The 19,801-nt window shown below is 41.9% G+C and overlaps 1 protein-coding gene and 1 long non-coding RNA gene across 2 annotated transcripts; one reads left to right on the forward strand and one right to left on the reverse strand.

Moving 5' to 3' along the window:
* Positions 1-7,092: 7,092 nt before the first annotated feature.
* On the reverse strand, positions 7,093-16,565 carry LOC109872328 (uncharacterized). Its single transcript, XR_002252442.2, has 3 exons — positions 16,258-16,565; positions 15,993-16,145; positions 7,093-7,365 (listed from the first exon to the last, which is right to left on the reverse strand). It is a non-coding gene; the product is annotated as an uncharacterized LOC109872328 (long non-coding RNA).
* A 250-nt stretch (positions 16,566-16,815) lies between these two features.
* LOC109872257 (growth arrest and DNA damage-inducible protein GADD45 alpha) lies at positions 16,816-19,593 on the forward strand. Its single transcript, XM_020463436.2, has 4 exons — positions 16,816-16,990; positions 17,683-17,784; positions 18,093-18,309; positions 18,702-19,593. Exons 1-4 carry the CDS (start codon positions 16,941-16,943, stop codon positions 18,813-18,815), a joined length of 483 nt encoding a protein of 160 aa, XP_020319025.1. The 5' UTR covers positions 16,816-16,940; the 3' UTR covers positions 18,816-19,593.
* The last annotated feature ends 208 nt before the right edge of the window (positions 19,594-19,801 follow it).

Below are 19,801 nucleotides of genomic sequence, written 5' to 3' on the forward strand. Positions count from 1 at the left end.
AATATGTATTCGATGTTTATGTATTCCTATTGGTTGGTTGAATTTACAAATCAATAAGGTCATTGGTCATGCTTGCAGATTAGGGAGATAGCGACGTACCAGTCTGTATTGACATGCAAGGGGCAGGTCATGTTCTTCAATACTGTATTCTATTTAAGCGATAATACACAAGAGGCCATGTGTTATGACATTTTTATCATGGTTGCGACGTGGTCACTGATTTCTGCATGTCTAATGTTAACACTAGACTGGTCCACTTGCTCTTCATTTCTTTCATGTCCTCCTCCTCTTATTGTTGGCAGAGTTCTTCAAATGTTAGTGGATAAAACAAATCAAAAGTAACTTTCAAATCATCCATACAGGTGCTAAGGCTAGTAGTTGTAAAAGTAGTGGTAGTGCGTTGTCTCATATATCATTGGCAGGAGAGGCTCTAACAATGAGGAATTCCAAACCACCAGTTGTATAATTAAGCAATAAGGCATGGGAGTGTGGTATATGGCATATAAACCATGACTAAGGCCTGTTATTATGCATGACGCAACGCAGCGTGCCTGGATACAGCCCTTAGCCGTGGTATATTGGCTATATACCACAAACCCCCAATGTGCCTTATTGCTATTATAAACTGGTTTCCAATGTAATAAGTGCAGTAAAAATAAATGTTTTGTCATACCCGTGGTATATGGTCTGATATACCACAGCTGTCAACCAATCATCATTCAGGGTTCAAAACACCCCGTTTCTAATTTCATATTTACAATGAATTTTTTATTTATTTAACTAAGCAAGTCAGTTGCGAACAAACTATTATTTACAATGACGGCCTAGGAACAGTGGGTTAACTGCCTTGTTCAGGGGCAGAACGGCAGATTCTTACCTTGTCAGCTTGGGGATTCGATCTAGCAACCTTTCGGTTACTAGTCCAATGCCCAACGCTCTAACGACTAGGCTGCCTGCCGCCCGTATACAGGTTCACTATGTACTGTCCACGTCCTGATATGGATACTGTATATGTACGGTACCTGTTAGATATTGGGGGCATCCTGGGATGTGTTTAGTGTATGTTATTTCTGTAAGAGATGAGTTAGCTAGCATGCTCTAATTGTAACGGTCACAGTAGCTTCCTGCTAATTCACTTATTTCCATGACAACAGACAAATCAGGAATGTACAGCCATCAATATACTGTTGTCCTGCACATCTAATGTGCTTCCTTGTGTCTATCGTCAGGTACTTGCATTTATTGTATTTTGTCAAATGTTTGTCATTGTTATGACGCTTGATTACAAAATACCCAGTCTGATATGGACATTTGTTTCCCATGTTATTAGCAAGGTGTTCCTAATGTTTGGTATACTGAATGTACAGTCTGTGATTTAGGGGCATGGGGATTAACTGCAATTTATTTTATTGTACTTTACATGATGATTTAGGAGTAACCTTATTTGATAGATACCAGAACTATTCTGGAGTAGTGATGAAGAAAAATGGCTATTCAGAAACTAAGTGCTCCTGGTTGCAAAGTTTATTTCCAAAGCTTGGAAAACGCAACAAAATAAGTTGAAAACTGGAAGATTTTTGTTGTGTTTCAATTGTTTTCATTTCAGTAAGAATGAAAATATGTACATACAGTACCAGTCAAAAGTTTGGACACACCTAGTCATTATTTTTTACTATTTTCTACATTGTAGAATAATACTGAAGCCATCCAAACTATGAAATAACACATATGGAATCATTTAGCAACCAAAAAAGTGTTAAACAAATCAAAATAAATGTTGAGATTCTTCTTTGCCTTGATGACAGCTTCGCACAAAGCTCTTTTATTTTATTTTAAAATTTATTTTACCCCTTTTTCTCCCCAATTTCGTGGTATCCAATTGTTTTTTAGTAGCTACTATCTTGTCTCATCACTACAACTCCCGTACGGGCTCGGGAGAGACGAAGGTTGAAAGTCATGCGTCCTCCGATACACAATCCGCACTACTTCTTAACACAGTGCGCATCCAACCCGGAAGCCAGTGTGTCAGAGCACCAATGTGTCAGAGGAAACACTGTGCACTTGGCAACCTTGTTTGGCGTGCACTGCGCCCGGCCTGCCACAGGAGTCGCTGGTGCGCGATGAGACAAGGACGCTAGGCCAATTGTGCATCGCCCCACGGACCTCCCGGGCATGGCCGGTTACGACAGAGCCTGGGCGCGAACCCAGGGTCTCTGGTGGCACAGCTGGCGCTGCAGTACAGCTTTGCACACTCTTGGCATTCTCTCAACCAGCTTCACCTCGAATGCTTATGTATATTTCAGTGAAGTACATTTACATATGTATTGTATTACCAACCTCACACATAAACACACACACACCAGCCCAGATTCACTAAACACTTCTTATACAAATAAAGAAAAGAAAGACATTTCTTCTTAAAGGTTTGTGCAGTGGTCTTAAGCCACTGCATCGCAGTACTAGCTGTGCCACCAGAGATCCTGGTTTGAGTGCAGGCTCTGTTGCAGCCGTCCGTGACCGGGAGACCCATGGGACAGCGCAAAATTGGCCCAGCGTCGTCCGGGTTAGGGGAGAGTTTGGCCGGCAGAGATGCTCTTGTCCCATCGTGCACTAGCGACTCGATCGCCAGGTGCACGATCACCAGGTGCACGATCGCCAGGTGCAAGGTGTTTCCTCCGACACATTGGTGCGGCTGGCTTCCGGGTTAAGCGGGCACTGTGTCAAGAAGCAGTGCGGCTTGGCTGGGTTGTGTTTCGGAGGACGCACGACTCTCGACCTTCGCCTCTCCCGAGTCCGTACGGGAGTTGCAGCGATGGGACAAGACTGTAACTACCAATTGGATACCACGAAATTGTGGAGAAAACGAGTAAAAAATATATGAAATACATATAAGGTTTGTGAATCTGGGCCCAGGTCTCTATCGAGTGCTGGATAAACACTAATAAATCTTCCTTCTCACCGCAGCAATCAGTCATCTATCTGCTCTGCACTGGGAGTGGGGAGTGTGTGTATGTGTGTGTTGGGTGGATATCGGTGTTTGGTGTAATGAATGATATGCGCGGCATAAAAGGTTTGGTATGCTGCTGAAGGGTTGTGTGGAGAAGGGTTTGTGTATTTTTGTGCGGGGCGGTTGTGTTTAGATGGTGTATGTGGTGTTACGAGTGAATGCGGTGTTGCGAGCGAATGCTAACAACTACACCGACCGAGCTAGCAGCTCGTGCTCAAGATTATGGTGAACATTCCCGTACAAAAATAACATTCTAAACAAGCAGAATTCGAGTCCATGCATACGTTAAGATGACAAGGAACATATTACCTTCGTTTTTTGTGGATATAGAGCGATATTTACACACTTCTAATCACAAAATTAGCAGAGAAGAAAAATACAGCTAACCTTGTTCAGGTAGGTCGGAACACAGAACATTTATAAGGGCTGATGCAACAGGTTCAGAGGAAAAGGACGTTCTCGATTGTAAAACTCTGATGAGAGATTCTGAGAGATTTGCATCGGTTGTACAAAAGGTACACCAACTTAATCATAGTTAAAGATAAATGGTAAATTAAGCAATGCCACAGTAGAACATTAATTCAGAAATTAAATAACCCCATAAGTGACCTGATTGAACCAGTCCACTCAAATTAAGTGTGAAGATTCAAAGTAGCATACCTCTGCTATATCAAAATAAAATATCTCATAACCCAGCAAAATGACCTTGCCAACCAGTTACCTGTAGTTTTCTATAATGGCTTGATACATAATTTAGCGTAGTTGTAATATATGTGTTAGCATATAGCTGTTCCATCCATAGACCCACATGAGCAGAGAGGGATTCACAGCTTTGATGACATTATCTATTTATTCCATGATGAATGTAGCAATCTCCCCCCTGTTGCCCTGTCTGCCTAATTTGTTATGATGTGACACAGTGGAGGCTTGGTCGACTTGTTGATGGTAGGTCCAGCAGCTAAGTGGGATGAGAACTCCAAAAAGACCACGAGGCTAAATATGTATTTGTTTTGATTTGTTTAGTTCTGGTGTCCGAAAGACACCAGATTTATGGTTTGCAGTAGAATAGTAGGCTACATACTCAACAGGATTTCATTCCAGTTTGAGTCTACAATAGTTTGAGTTGAAGTGGAAATTGCTGAAACAAAGTCATAGATGCACATACTTAAGCAATAATACATGAGAGGCCATGTGTTATGACATTTTTATCATGGCTGTAACATGTTCATTGACCACCACAGCCATGATAAAAATGTCGTAACACATGGACTTAAGTGTATTATTGCTTTTATAGAAAGGGTCACCAGCATTAAAATGCAGGAATCTTTCCCAATTTTTATCAAAACGTGATGCTACATTCACTAACAATGGTTGTCAAGTGCAATTTTAGGCGTTCTCTGGTTGTTAGTTCTATTAGTATTGACTGCCATGTAAAGTGCTGGTTGATAGTTCCACAACTTTTCAGGTTGCTATGGAAGCTCTACCCACCTTGCTACCTTGCCTATTACACAACTAACACCATCACTTCAGACTGAAGCTGGAAAGATAGCAAACTAGCTGCATTTCGTTACGTTTAACCTGTTTTTCTATTGACATTTCTTTGAAAAATGTCAATAAAAATGATGCTTATTCATGATTTCGACTGACTGAGAAAAGCTGCCTGTCTGTCTTGTCCCAACTCCCGACACCTTCATTACTAAGGAACACCGTAGAGATCTAAAGTTTATAAATTGCATGGCTGGGCAGTGGATCTGTCTACATAGTTGTTGTTGTAGTAGTAGTAGTAGTAGTAGTAGTAGTAGTAGTAGTAGTAGCAGCATTGCTAGGTAACAATGGCATTTTTCATGAACCTGGCAATGTGTGTGTTGTGTAGTATGGGCAGGACAGACGAACAATGGGAATTCCAAACCACCCGTTGCATAATAGACTATTAGGCTACAACTGAGATAGGTTGGAAACATACTGCATGACAGACCATGTATTGGGAACATATATTATCTAGCATTTGTCAATTTAATGTGGACATAATCATGGCCGCAAACCCAAGAGCTTTGTCTTAGGGTAGACTATCTAGTCCAAATGCCCCATCAGAATCCTCCCTCTCTGCCATTGGTTAAAGGTCAAGTTAAAGCTGGGAAGGAAGTATATCTGCAGGAGAACCCAGAGCCACCTGGGTGCCACAGTAACAACAGGGCAGCGACCCACAACCGAGCATGAATCACTTAGCGGAGCAACAGTGAAATTTGTCACCTTTTGCAGCAGATTACCTCCCTGACATGAGTACAGTTATTACTTTACAGGATCAGGGACAGGGGGAGGGAGGGCTGGGGAGGGGACCACTGAGCTGGTCGATTATCTCTGAGATCTGGCTACTGCAGGCCCCCAGGCCTGGCCTTATAGCAGCTCACCATAAAAACAAAAATAACAAAAAAAACAAGACATCACCATAGCAACACCCACCCGTAGCACACACTCCAGTAGGTACATTTCACTGGCCATCCCCAAAGCCAACACCTCCTTTGGCTGCCTTTCCTTCCAGTTCTCTGCTGCCAATGACTAGAACGAATTGCAAAAATCACTGAAGCTGGAGACTTATATCTCCCTCACTAACTTTAAGCATTAGCTGTCAGAGCAGCTTACCAATTACTGCACCTGTACACAGGCCATCTGTAAATAGACCACCCAACGACCTCATCCCCATATTGTTATTTATTTTTCTTGCTCTTTTACACCCCAGTATCTCTACTTGCACATCATCATCTGCACATCTGTCACTCCAGTGTTAATGCTAAATTGTAATTATTTTGCCACTATGGCCTATTTATTGTCTTACCTCACTAAATCTTACTACATTTGCACACACTGTACACATATTTTTCTATTGTGTTATTGACTGTATGTTTGTTTATCCCATTTGTAACTCTGTGTTGTTGTTTTTGTCGCACTGCTTTGCTTTATCTTGGCCAGGTCGCAGTTGTAAATGAGAACTTGTTCTCAACTGGCCTACCTGGTTAAGTAAAGGTGTTCTCAACTGGCCTACCTGGTTAAATAAAGGTGTTCTCAACTGGCCTACCTGGTTAAATAAAGGTGTTCTCAACTGGCCTACCTGGTTAAATAAAGGTGTTCTCAACTGGCCTACCTGGTTAAATAAAGGTGTTCTCAACTGGCCTACCTGGTTAAGTAAAGGTGAAATAAAAATAAACAAATAAAAATGACTGCCTCCCCTGGTCTGGTAGGAAAACATTGTACCAACCATGGGTGTGTGTATTTTGCATTTGAGTAATTTACGCTATCCAGAGCGACTTACAGTTAGTGCATTCATCTTAAGTTAGCTAGGTGGGACAATCACATATCTCAGTCATAAACCACATTTCCAACCACAGTTTTTATGTGAGGGAAGTCATATCGTATTAAAAAAAATCACAACAGCTGTGATGGAAACAGGAAGTTTCGGTGTAATTTTATAAATGCCAACAGATCATTTGTTCGTTCTATATGGTGGGATCTGTTTGTGTCTGTAAAATGTATTATGTGGGAAATGTCGGTGGAAATGCCATTATGCTCAAATATGGGTACTGTGGGATTATTTAAGATACTCTTTGATGAGGGTTTCAGATGTTCTCGGGAATATGGACAGGTACTGGATTGCTCAGATCTGTAATGCTCAGGTATTTACTTTACAGGAATATGGACAGGGACTGGATTGCGCAGATCTGTAATGCTCAGGTATTTACTTTACAGGAATATGGACAGGGACTGGATTGCTCAGATCTGTAATGCTCAGGTATTTACTTGACAGGAATAAGAGAGGTAGAGAAGGGAAGCCAGGTAATGTCCTGCTGTGTAGAGTAGGTGGTATACAAGTATTATGTCCATTTTTCAGTGCCTAAATTTGACTTGAAGCTGTTTGTAATGCATAACACTTTCAAACAGCCATTAGTGGCTGTTTAGGAACAGATCCACTGTGGACCAGGGTCAGTCCTCGTTCTCTCGCTGAGAAAGAGAGCCTCTTTTAGTAGGAGCCCAGGACAAACTGCCTTCATCTCTCCACCTATCCTCTTGGGTGTTTTTCAACTCACCTTGCAGTGAGAGAGAGAGCCTCTTTTAGTAGGAGCCCAGGACAAACTGGCTTCATCTCTCCACCTATCCTCTTTGGTGTTTTTCAACTTGCCTTGCGATGAGAGAGAGAACCTCTTTTAGTAGGAGCCCAGGACAAACTGGCTTCATCTCTCCACCTATCCTCTTGGGTGTTTTTCAACTCGCCTTGCGGTGAGAGAGAGAGCTGGCACTTGATGGTCGGTAGGCTGCATGGCTGTGGCTCTCGGTCTCCAAGACGGGATTTGGATTGTTCTGCACTGCTGTGAATCAGGGGGGTTAGCGGAGAGAGGGGGGGGGGGGGGGGGGGGGGGGGGGTTAGCGTATAGAGTATCTTTATACAGTAATGTTAATGAAAAGTGCATAGATACATAACCTCTTTTACAAATCTATTGCAATTGTATATTGGACAACTTTGTGATTACTCAACTTGGACAAAGTTTTCTGTTCAACTTAGACAAAGTTTTATGTTCAATAGTAAACATACTTAATGACATTTAAAGAAAGTTTGATTGTAACTTTCATGGCTAGTTATATGGTTGTGCATTATACAACTGTTGTTTATTTGACTGTAGTTGAAATGAAGTGTTACCCGACTAATACCCATACTAACTGACAGTTTCTATGCATCTTAAATACTCTTTTCTTTTAGTATTTTATCTCTTTTAGACTCCTTCTGGCCCGGCTTATGGCTGCATCTTCTCTGATAATTGAAGAATCTTTTGTTATTATCTGTTTTCATTTGGAAATCTTACATTTGAAGACATACAACTCTAAGACTTGGCTGTGTTGGCCAACTCTGGGCTAAAGTAATTTTCTCTTAAAGTAGTTTAGTTTCTTTGAAAGTCCTACTAATTAAAATTGTCCATCTGTCTCATTCCATTATAATGCAATTGATAAGGGAAGTTATACCTTGTCAAAAAAGTGATATACTTTTGGTGAAAATCAGACAATAGAACCTCAATAGTATTCTGTACTGTAGTTAGCTACTTGTAAAACTACAAACAGTTTGCTGTGTGTCTGAATATGCCTATTTCCCGTGGTGTGCACATTTGACCGTAACACATACAAACTAAATGTATTTTACAGACGGGGGATCTGAAAATGAGCGCAGTTATCCATCTTGGAAAGTCCCTCACGTTTTCTCTTCTTCTGATACGGAGCTCAGTACTGATGATTATTTCCCCCCTTCCTTAAACTCTCACAAACACAGTCCCAGATCTTACTGTCCTTCTCTCTTCTCTCTATCCTGACCTCTGTCCCCTCTCTCCTCCTCCACACTCGGCCCTTCTCTCACGTCATTAAATGTCCTGTCTGCCTGTGTATACTATCTGTCCCTTGTGGCGCTCTATGCTAAATTCCATCATTAAAACCCATTACCCAGCTATCAAAACCCCCTTGTAATTCCAGCTAATGATCTAATTTCTCTAAGTGTCACCCGTGTCAGTCAGCAGCAGGGCGCCGGCAAACGTCCAAAGGGGTCTGGTCAGAGTACCCCATACCCCCCCTTCCACCCATACCCCTTCCCTCCACCCATACCCCCCCTCCACCCATACCCCTCCCCTCCACCCATTTCCCTCTCCTCCACCCATACCCCTCTCCTCCACCCATATCCCTCTCCTCCACCCATACCCCTCCCCTCCCCTTCACCCATACCCCTCCCCTCCATCCATACCCCTCCCTCCCTCTCCCCTCCACCCATACCCCTCCCCTCCCTCCCTCTCTCCTCCACCCACACCCCTCCCCTCCACCCATAACCCTCCCCTCCATCCATACCCCTCCCCTCCATCCATACCCCTCCCTCCATCCATCTCTCCTCCGCCCATACCCCTCCCCTTCACCCATACCCCTCCCCTCCATCCCTCTCTCCTCCACCCATACCCCTCCCCTCCATCCATCCCTCTCTCCTCCATCCATACCCCTCCCCTCCACCCATCCCTATCTCCTCCATCTATACCCCTCCCCTCTATCAATCCCTCTCTCCCCCATCCATACCCCTCCCCTCCACCCATACCCCTCCCCTCCATCCATCCCTCTCTCCTCCATCCATACCCCTCCCCTCCATCCATCCATCCCTCTCTCCTCCATCCATACCCCTCCCCTCCACCATCCCTATCTCCTCCATCTATACCCCTCCCCTCTATCAATCCCTCTCTCCTCCATCCATACCCCTCCATCCATACCCCACCTCCATCTATACCCCTCCCCTCCATCCATCCCTCTCTCCTCCAAAAAGAGGTTAGAGAAATCAGTGGCCTACCAAAAATTACACGACAGGGTGGCGAGGGATAGTGTGTGTGTGTACGTGCGTGCGTGTGTGACTGCTCAAATATTCCACTTTAATAGCTAGGCCAGATCAACTAGGGGCCTGATTTTGGTAAAACGAAAAGGTGGGAAAAAGAGAGAGCCAGGTAAGAGGGAGAATGCCTGCTGTTTGACAAGAGGCCATTCTAAATCCCATACACATCCATCATAAGTGAAGGTTTATGTACTCTGAAGGGGCGATAATAGCATTTAGCATTTTCAAACAGCTTCCTGTCGTCTGGATTTGAGTGGAGAGAAAGAGGGGTGAAGAAAGTGGGGTAGAGGACACGGGTCGTTTCTTTTCCCTCCTTCCTCCTCTTCCTCACAGTCTCCTTCCTCCTCTTCCTCCTCCACATAGGCTCCTTCCTCTCCTCTCCCACTCTTCGGGAAATCATTCCCTGAATTGGAAAAGGGGCCCTGGGGCCACCGGGGCGCCCAGTCATTCGTTTTTTCAAAGTGGATAATTGACTACCTTCGCCTGGTAATTTGTCGCCTGCATATGCCAGCTAATACATCAGTGGGAGAGAAGCCCACACACTCTAACGTCACACACACACACAGAGGGCCCCAGCCGCCCCCCCCGCCCACCCCCCCCTTACCAAAGAGCCAGGAGCTGGGAATGAGAAAAGGGTTTGAAGTGGTGGAGGAAAAACCTGAGATGATACATGGGCCCATTGTGGCATAATGACTCCCAAATACCTTTAAGCAGAGCAGAGTGTAAACCTGTATCTATACTAATCTGGGAGGAAATATGACTGTTTACACATTAAACGGGACTGCAAAAGAACCCGCTGTAGAATTAATTGAGCAATCAGGACATTGGAAAGAAATGTTGTACATGGCCTCTCTATTGCCGAGACCACATTTATCATCGCTGAGCTGGCGGTCCCATTCTTTTATGTTTACCCCCCTCCTCTCACTTACTGTTTTAATGTACCCCCATCACCAAACAGATTAGGATTATTGCGACAAAACAAAGGTATTTTATGTGTTTTCAATAGCGGTGTCAGTCCCTGATGTATTTATCATGTGTTTCCCTGAGACCTTTTCTCTTCAACTTTCACATCATGCTCAACGGAGGGAATGGAGTTACAATGTTTAAAGTCATTGATTATTGTTAATGCCATACTTGATAAATTTATATTGAGGTAGTTTTTAGACACATATATATATATATATATATATATATATAATATATATATATAAACTTATATTTTTATTGATCCGTCTTTCGGATGGGACGTTAAACGGGTGTCCTGACTCTCTGAGGTCATTAAAGATCCCATGGCACTTATTGTAAGGGTAGGGGTGTTAACCCTGGTGTCTTGGCTGAATTCCCCATCTGGCCCTCAAACGATCACGGTCACCTAATAATCCCCAGTTTACAATTGGCTCATTCATCCCCCTCCTCTCCCCTGTAAATAATCCCCAGGTCGTTGCTGTAAATGAGAACGTGTTCTCAGTCAACTTACCTGGTAAAATAATGAATAAATAAAATAATGAATAGTTATTATATTTGTTCATCTTTATGTAGGTATATTTATTAATGTGCTCATAAAGTATACATTTAGCATGTCACCTTTCATTTGTATTGTGCAGGCTGCTGTAGATTTGAAAAATATTTGTTTTGTATTTTGTATCTGCCTTTACATTTCTTTCTATGCAATTCCTCAGCTAATAGTTCAAAAAACGTGTCTATTTTTATTTAGTTAAATCCTTGTCTCTATTTCTATGATATCCCTTACATAACATTTTCAGTAGTGTTAGCCTCTACAGATGCAGTATCTTAATTTGATCACCATGAGACAGGCAAACTTACTTGCAATACAGGACCTACAGATGTAGCATCTTACTTTGATCAACATGAGACAGGCGAACTTAAATGCAATACAGGACTTGTAAAACGTGTCGTGTATTTGAGGTTTAAAAAGGCTTCTGAAGTTTTTAATTTACACTTTGACATTTCAGACTTGATTTTCCCTTACGAAAAATATATCAACCCCTACAAAAATGTCTATTAATTATAATCCACATAATAATTCACATTTCCTATTGCTGCAGGATTATTTTCCTGCTGTAGCAAACTGGCTCAAATGACGATCCTACATCTGCTACCACTAATATAACGCAAGTTAAGGTAGAAGTGGTGGTGGTCGTGCAGTACAATGGCGTGATTTATCATCTGATGGTCCTGTGTGGAAGCATATTATTCTCCCTCTCTATGGTGTAAAGAGGTGTAGGCTCCAGGCCCCAGTTTTTACCTTGCCCTTGTTCCAGGCTGCGGGCTGGAGGAGAGACTAAAGTAAGAATGGGGCCACTGGCACCTCAAGGGTACTGTAGCTACTACAGCTCCCTGCTTAGAGCGGAGCTTGGAGCTTTTGCCCATTACAAAAACTCCCTGAGGTTCATTAGACTCATAATAGCTTTTAGTTTGATATAGCACGCAAGGGTTCCCTTCAGTAATTACATTCATCTGACGCACTCTCATATTTTTATTGTATGCATTTCCCATGTAAAGTAAGGGCTGCTCAATATCCCACAATAGTATACATAATATACTGTATACACATGACTCTAAGGTTTTCATTTTCACAATAGAAAATATCAAATTTCCATTGTGACGGTATTACAAAATGTTTTTTTTAGGTATAGTACTATTCGCCTACACAGTCTACTGGTAATGATTTCATCATTTCCAAATAATGCATTTGTTTTAATAATAAAAAATGACAATAGTAATGTGTAAATGTGCAAACAAATGACCACGGAAATGAAGGTATAGGTAGGCAAGAAGCGGTAAAGCTGAATATTCTCTGAGAAAAAAGAATGGCTTCAAAAGACCAAGACTGCAGGAAAAGAAGGACCGAGCACGCCCCCATTCTCATCGACGGGGCTGTAGTCTACATCAACAACAAAAGAACATGGTCCAAGCACACCAAGACAGTCGTGAAGAGGGCACGACAAAACGTATTCCCAATCAGGAGACTGAAAAGATTTGGCATGGGTCCTCAGTATCCTGACTGCATTACTGCTTGGTATGGCAAAGGCTCGACCTCCGACCGTAAAGCACTACAGAGGGCAATGCATACGTCCCAGTACATTACTGGGGCCAAGCTTCCTGCCATCCAGGACCTCTATACCAGGTGGTGTCAGAGGAAGGCCATAAAAATGGTCAAAGACTCCAGCCACCCTAGTCATAGACTGTTCTCTCTGCTACCGCATCGCAAGCTGTACCAGAGCCCCCAAGCCTAGGTCCAAGAGACTTTAATAATTCTACCTACAATATACACCTGCATATCACCTCAATTACCTCGACTAACGCACATTGACTCTGTACCGGTATACCCTGTATATAGCCTCGCGATTTCTTTTTTACTGCTGCTCTTCAATCATTTGTTACTTTTATTTCTTATTCTTTTCTTATTCTTTTTTACTGCATTGTTGGTTATGGGTTGTAAGTAAGCATTTCACTGTAAGGTCTACCTACACCTGTTGTATTCGGCACATGTGCCAAATACAATTTGATTTGATCAACGTTGTTTTCAGGGACTGAGTTAATGCTGCTGATCTCTGGTCAATGAAGCTCTAGCTTCCTCTAGTGTATAAAAAAGGACGCTACAAGACAAGACATACTAAATAAAAAAACTCAAACTATCAGAGCTGCCAACTCATGCATTGTCCGTGAAACACACGCTTTTCACCCACTTCTCACGCTCTCAAGGAACACGTCTTATACCTCACACATTGAAAAGTACTGCTTTTGGTTTTCTAATTAGTCCATTGTGTAGTCAGCGCGTTAACTTTTCAACTGTGCTCCAAATAGTTTTGAAATCGGAGCATCTTCGCCTGATATTGAACATCACGAACCTCCATCATTGTCCTGTATTGCCACAGCACTGTGAACCGTGGCACATTAAAGCATATGATTGGTCTAGTTATGTAAAGGATCAAGGGGACTGGATACGTGTTTTAAAGAAACGCCCCTCAAGACTAGAGTGGAGATGAATAGAAAACGTTCTCTGGAGTTTAGTCATCTGCTGTCTAGACCGGGTGCGTCCTCGTGCGCCATTGCGCGCATATTGATTTTGTACATCCATACCAGGCGATCCAAGACAGCAGGTTGAAATATCAAAACGAACTCTGAACAAACTATATTAAATTGGGGACAGGTAGAAACACATGAAACATGCATGGACACGTTTCTAGCTAATTTGTCCTGAGATACAAACATTGGGATGTTATTTTACCTGAAATGCACAAGGTCTGTTTTTTCTGGATCTTTGTAGAATTTTGACCCATTTTTGAGTCACACAAAATCGTGTGTTCTCTACTCTGATATTTAATCCACAGATAAAAGGGGAACCCTATTTTATTTATCCTTTAGGAGCCAGAAGCTGCCAGCAGCAGCCTAGTGGTTAGAGTGTTGAGCTGGTAACTGAAAGGTTGCTGGATCAAATCCCTGAGCTGACAAAGTAAACATCTGTAATTCTACCCCTGAACAAGGCAGTTAACCCACTGTTCACCAGTAGGCTGTTATTGTGAAAAACAACAACAATGTGTTCTTAACTGATTTTCATAGTTTATAAAAGGTAGAAGTCTCCTGTGGACTTGATATGTTGGTTGGCAACCAACTTTAAGGTGCATTACCACCAACTGGACTGGAGTGTGGACCTCAGTTCATCTTTCAATCACCCATGTGGGTATATGCTCCTAAAAACCAATGAGGAGATGGGAGAGGTGGGACTTGCAGTGCATCAAGCATCAAAAATAGAATCAAGTTCTATTTTAGCTCCTGGCTACGCAGACTCTCGTTGACACGCTCTGGCAGTTCAGATGAAATGATTGAATAACATCTATGTGTACATTTATTTTGCCCGCAACGCGAGCGGTGTGGTCAGCATGTAAGAAGAGCAGCCCCGTAGTGCTGTTTTATGCACAATGTTGTCAACAAAATGGGGTTGCTGTTACTCCTGTCCCTATTGCAGAATGTAGCCTTTTGAAGTCGATTTAATCCACATTTAGCATTTAGACCCCTTGTTTGTTGATTGTCATTTAGGCTGTGACAACGCAAAGGCAGCAGGCAGAAAGACCTACATTATGTTTTAGCAAGGAAGTTAGGTAGGGTGATCTGATTTGTAAAAATGACAATAATTTTGTCAAACAGATTGTGAACCCAAAAGTGTACATTTGAATCTAGATGGGGGACAATAAATAAATAAATCATTTGGTTAGGGTGTACGAGCAGATTTCTGTCATCTTGTCGACAGGACATTTTATAATCTATTTACTTGATTTAGTCTGATCAGTGGAACAATTCTTAGTTGTAACAATGGACTAAAATATAGGGTGATTACTGTGCTCGTCAGCAAGAACACTACTGATATTCCCCACACTTATTGTATTATTCCACTTCATCCATATTTTGCCGGTGTAATCTGCATATTTGAAATCTGATATGCCTACCTGTGTCCGGAAATGCATTATTTGAGGTGCATTATTTGTAGCCATTCATGGACAGTTTTGAATAAGTCATACAAATAAGCATTGGATATTAAATGCTCCAGGAATCAAATATAATTGTTGCCATTTTAGTATTGTGTACATGCTAGGCAGAGATGGTAGGGGGACTCACAGCTCATAAACACGTCATATTTTGTGTATGTAGCGTAAAATTATGGCAAGGATCTTCAACTAGCAGGCATAAACCACCTGAATATTGATATCAATTATATTTTTCTTGAAGGTCTGGTGATTATGAGAAATGTATTGTTATAACAACAAGAACATTTTCAAACACCCAGCACTTGGGAAACATAGTTCAGGGGCGGTCAACCTTCCTGGAGTACAAACAGGATTTTCTTTCAGCCCTATTTTAAAGAGAGAGTTCACCCAAATTATAAAATGTTTGTGTCATTACCTTGAAAGCAGTCTATGAACAAGCAGACTGCAATCTATGATTTGATTGCCCACTGCCATCAAGCAATAATATAAAAATGTCCTGTGCCGAGCCTTGTTGTAGTGGTAACCCTCCCCTGCATGTGCTGCATACAACTTTCCACCTGAGAACAGGGCTTAATCCCTGCTTCCAACCTTCCCACTGTTTCTCTCATTTGCCATATCTCATTTCACTACAGTTTGAATAAAGTGTCAAACCACCCAAAAATCTTGTTGAATTTTGAAGTCATGTCAAAATACCTCGAATTGCAATAAATTAGCTTTAAAACATAGCAAATCTCCCTCCAAGCTTTCTTCAAACTTTGGCAGCCCTGTTTTCATTATATTACATTGTACACCAGTTGATACTAAAGTCCCATAGAAAACCATGAAAGGTTTAACTCTCCTGGCCTCAAGTGCTGTTCAGCCATTGAAGCTTCCTTGGGGGCAATGACATAAAATTTGATACCACCTGAACTCATTCACCCAGGTATGCATTGACATCAAATAGGCTGTCAAATTCAGATGACAAAAATACAAAATGTGTAAAGATGACTATATAGAAGAAAAGGAGCGGGGTTTGAAACAGATAAAATTGGCATAATAGATTGCATGCATTGTAGTAGTAGCATATACTTCACACGATTCTCACCCGTCTCGCGCAAATATTTTGTAGCCTACTCTCTCCTCCAGATGTCGCGGTTTCGCAAGCTCTGCCGAATGTCCAATCAGAAACGGTTTGCGTCTCGTTGCTATATCTTCACACCCGGCTCTTTCTTATGACAGGTGAGTTTGCAGAATTTTCCTAGCAAAATACAGGTCAACATATCCTCGCATGTAGTCCATTTCAATTTTCAATAACACAATTGCTAAAATATTTGTTTATTCTGGTTGATGAACTTGACTTCTTTACTCACATCCTCCTATGATGTTTAGCATACAGAGTAGCCTCTTGATACGACTCTTTACTTTTCATCGTGTGTCATGTTCTTCACACCCTTTGGATAATACTTACTATACGTGTTTGTGTATGTGGGCATACCATCTGTAGGTTACTGAAGCAAATGTTCACAGACCAGATATAGCACAAGTAGGCTGCTACATGCTGTCTTGTGTTCTGTTTCCAAATGCAAAAAAAAACACGGACAGATAGGAATGCAATAAAGCATTTGCATCAAAATAACTTTTTCAAGACCTCTTTCGTTTATCCTGAATAACTAAATAACCCTTCACATTTTGACTGGCTTCATAACATGCTTACACCACCTCAGATACAGGTCATGCAACTGCTGAGGCAGACCACGCCTCTCTAAAATCGTGTTCCAATCAGAATATCTCATTACTGTTGCTACCAGTGGTTGCTGCTCATTTTACAGCCATTCCCTATTTAGAACGGTCTTGGTAAATTAGCATGTGGCCAATGATCTCAAGTATGCAAATGTTTGACATGACCCCAAATCGCCAATAATATCTGCGTGTACAGCAGATGAGTTGCTTCATTTTCAACAGCGAACGATAAACGGAGTATAGTGACAAATAAATCGCTAGCACAAAAAGTGATATATCAGCAAGCAATATCATTGTTTCAAATTTGGATTTTATGTGCAAGATGACATTTGAGGAACTAAGTGGGGAATATTCTACAGAAAGGTAAACTATACTTTTAAGCGCTTTTGCATTTGCCAATGTTGTCAGTACAATTTGTGAGTGACTGTTCTGTCACTTAACTTGGCCATCAAGCCATGCATGCATTCAATTTACGAAAAAGAATGCGCAAAACTTCAATGTAATTTTATTCAGATATTGAACTACAGTTAACTTGACCCCAAACTTTGATATTGTTTACTTTGTTAACTAGCTAGGTAACAGTAGCTTGGCTTGGTTGAGCTTTATGCAATATTTGAATATGTAGCTAGCTAACGCCAGCCTTTCTGTTCAGCTCACTTACAGTTTAGCCTACTGTAAATGCCGGTGTCAGGTCACTTTAGGGTAGCACACTTTTGACATGAACTAAACGCTTCAGTGTATTCGACTATCAATGTACTCATCATACAATAATATTAAGTCAATTTATGGAGTGACAAACGCGATTTCAGAGTTTCAACTTGCAAATCAGTCATTTTTACTCGCAACTATCACAAGGTAAGGAGCTACCTACAGTAGCTACCTAGCTAATGCTAGTATACCAAAGCCGGCGCCTGCTTTTGGCAGTAATTTACCAGGCTGATAGATTACCCCTGGCATGGCCTCCTTTTCAAGAAGTTGAGCTTTGGCCATGAATATGTGAAAGTTGATGTGAATTTGATGTTAGTTCTAACAATTCGTTCCTTTCGCTGTTGTAGGATGGATACAGTGACAAAAGCCTTGGAAGAGGTTCTCTCATCAGCATTACCCCAAGGATGCATAACAGTAGGGGTCTATGAAGCAGCTAAATCATTGAATGTGTAAGTAGGCTTCGCTTCATTAAAATCAATTAAAGTTGCAATGATGTAGTTTTTGTCTATGCATGCCTGTTTTAGAATGTCTGCAATTTGGGGGCAGGTAGTCTAGTGGTTAGAGCATTGGGTCAGTAACCAAAAGGTTGCTGGATTGAATCCCTGAGCTGACATGGTAAAAATCTGCCATTCTGCCCCGGTAGGCCATCATTGTAAACAAGAATTTGTTCTTAACTGACTTGCCTATTTAAAAAAATATATAAATTCATGTGCTATTACTGCGTTACTAACCATTTGTCTGTTATTTTCTTCAACAGAGATCCAGATAATGTGGTTCTGTGCATCCTGGCTACAGATGACGAGGATGTAAAGGACGTGGCCCTTCAGATCCACTTCACCCTGATCCAGGCATTCTGCTGTGAGAATGACATCAACATCCTGCGAGTGAACAACACCAGGCGTCTGGCAGAGATCCTTGGAGGGGGAGGGAAACAAGGGGGAGAGCCCATGGACCTGCACTGTGTCCTGGTCACTGTAAGTATCCATTTCCACTAATATACACTAAAATATGTTAAATGTAGGCTTCAAAGTGACTTTCAAACAGACCAGGGTGCTAAAAATGTCTCCAACGTTTATTTGATTTTACTGATGCACTTGAGACACTCATGCTCTGAACTTGTCAGAACACACCCAGTAATTACTCACTCATTGAGTCCTGTAGCGTACCACTCAGTCTTGATATCTAGACTTGCCGCTTGTGGGATTTTCATTTAGGCAAATAACTGAATTGCTCATAGTCTTGAAACCCCCAGGTTTCTATCTATTCCTCTATTCCATTGTCATGTTAGGCCTACATGTCATAAAACAGGCATTTGGATCCTTGTGCCACTATTGACTCATTCTCTCTTTTTCTTTTGTCTTTGCAGAGCCCACACTCCTCGTCCTGGAAAGACCCAGCCCTGAGCAAAGTGAACCGCTTCTGCAGGGAGAGCCGCTGCATGGACCAGTGGGTGCCCATCATCAACCTCCCAGAGCGCTGAAGGGTCTCCCCCCCCACCCCCCAACAGCAAGGCCTGCGAAGTACTCTCTCTGAACAGGAGTAGTGTAATCCCTGATGGACACACTACCCTGGGGAAATTCCTGATGGAGGAAAAACAAGATAAACGACCACAAAATAAGGCATTTCGAGAAGAAAAAAAGATCAGACCCTGCCATCTAGATGGGATACAAAAGAGGATGGTTTCCACTGGGCTGGTGGAGTTAAACTCTCGGCTATGGCAGTCGAGGCGAGATGAGGCACATTTTATGTTCGGTCACGAGACCGAAACCGACGTCTGTGCTTTTTAACAGAAGATGGACACACTGTACAGAAGGATAAAAGCATGTATGGCAGAGCACTTCACCTTGTGGGGACTTTAAAGAGGGAATAGCAACAAAAATAGGCACTGTTGTTAAGAGGACCATGGCCTTGGCGTCTCTCTGCAGAAACAGAGCACTTGTAGAAACACTGGACTTTTGCAATTTCATTTTTTATTCACACTGTTGATGTTGTCATTACTTTTGTTTTGTAATTATTTAAAAAGGGAAGGGCTAAATATCTAATGAATATTCAAGATACTATGCATTCAGTCAGTGTTTCCAATGCCAAATGTTTTTTACTCAAGTGAAAAGTTCTTTTTTTTTTTTTACAGTTAAGTTATTTCTTATGATATTTAAATGTATTTATATTAGCAATTTTTTACCATTATCTATATGAAATTCTCTGCAAAAGCACAAATGTATTATTGTGGTCAATAAAACATATTTTTGGAGCCATTACTCGATGGTCCTTCTCATTCCTTTTTTTTTCAACATTTCTGGAAATGTAACAAAGCTAGTTGAACTTTGACCCCACAACATTTGTATAGGGAATCACATGCGATCATGGAGGTCACACTGGGCTCTATGCACTCAGTGACATCCTCTTGCCAGGTGACAATAGCCCCACCCCCACCATGCTTTGTCAGCATGATCGTGCTCATTCATC

This window comes from Oncorhynchus kisutch, linkage group LG27 (assembly GCF_002021735.2).
Source record: "Oncorhynchus kisutch isolate 150728-3 linkage group LG27, Okis_V2, whole genome shotgun sequence".
In the NCBI taxonomy this organism is placed as follows: domain Eukaryota; kingdom Metazoa; phylum Chordata; class Actinopteri; order Salmoniformes; family Salmonidae; genus Oncorhynchus; species Oncorhynchus kisutch.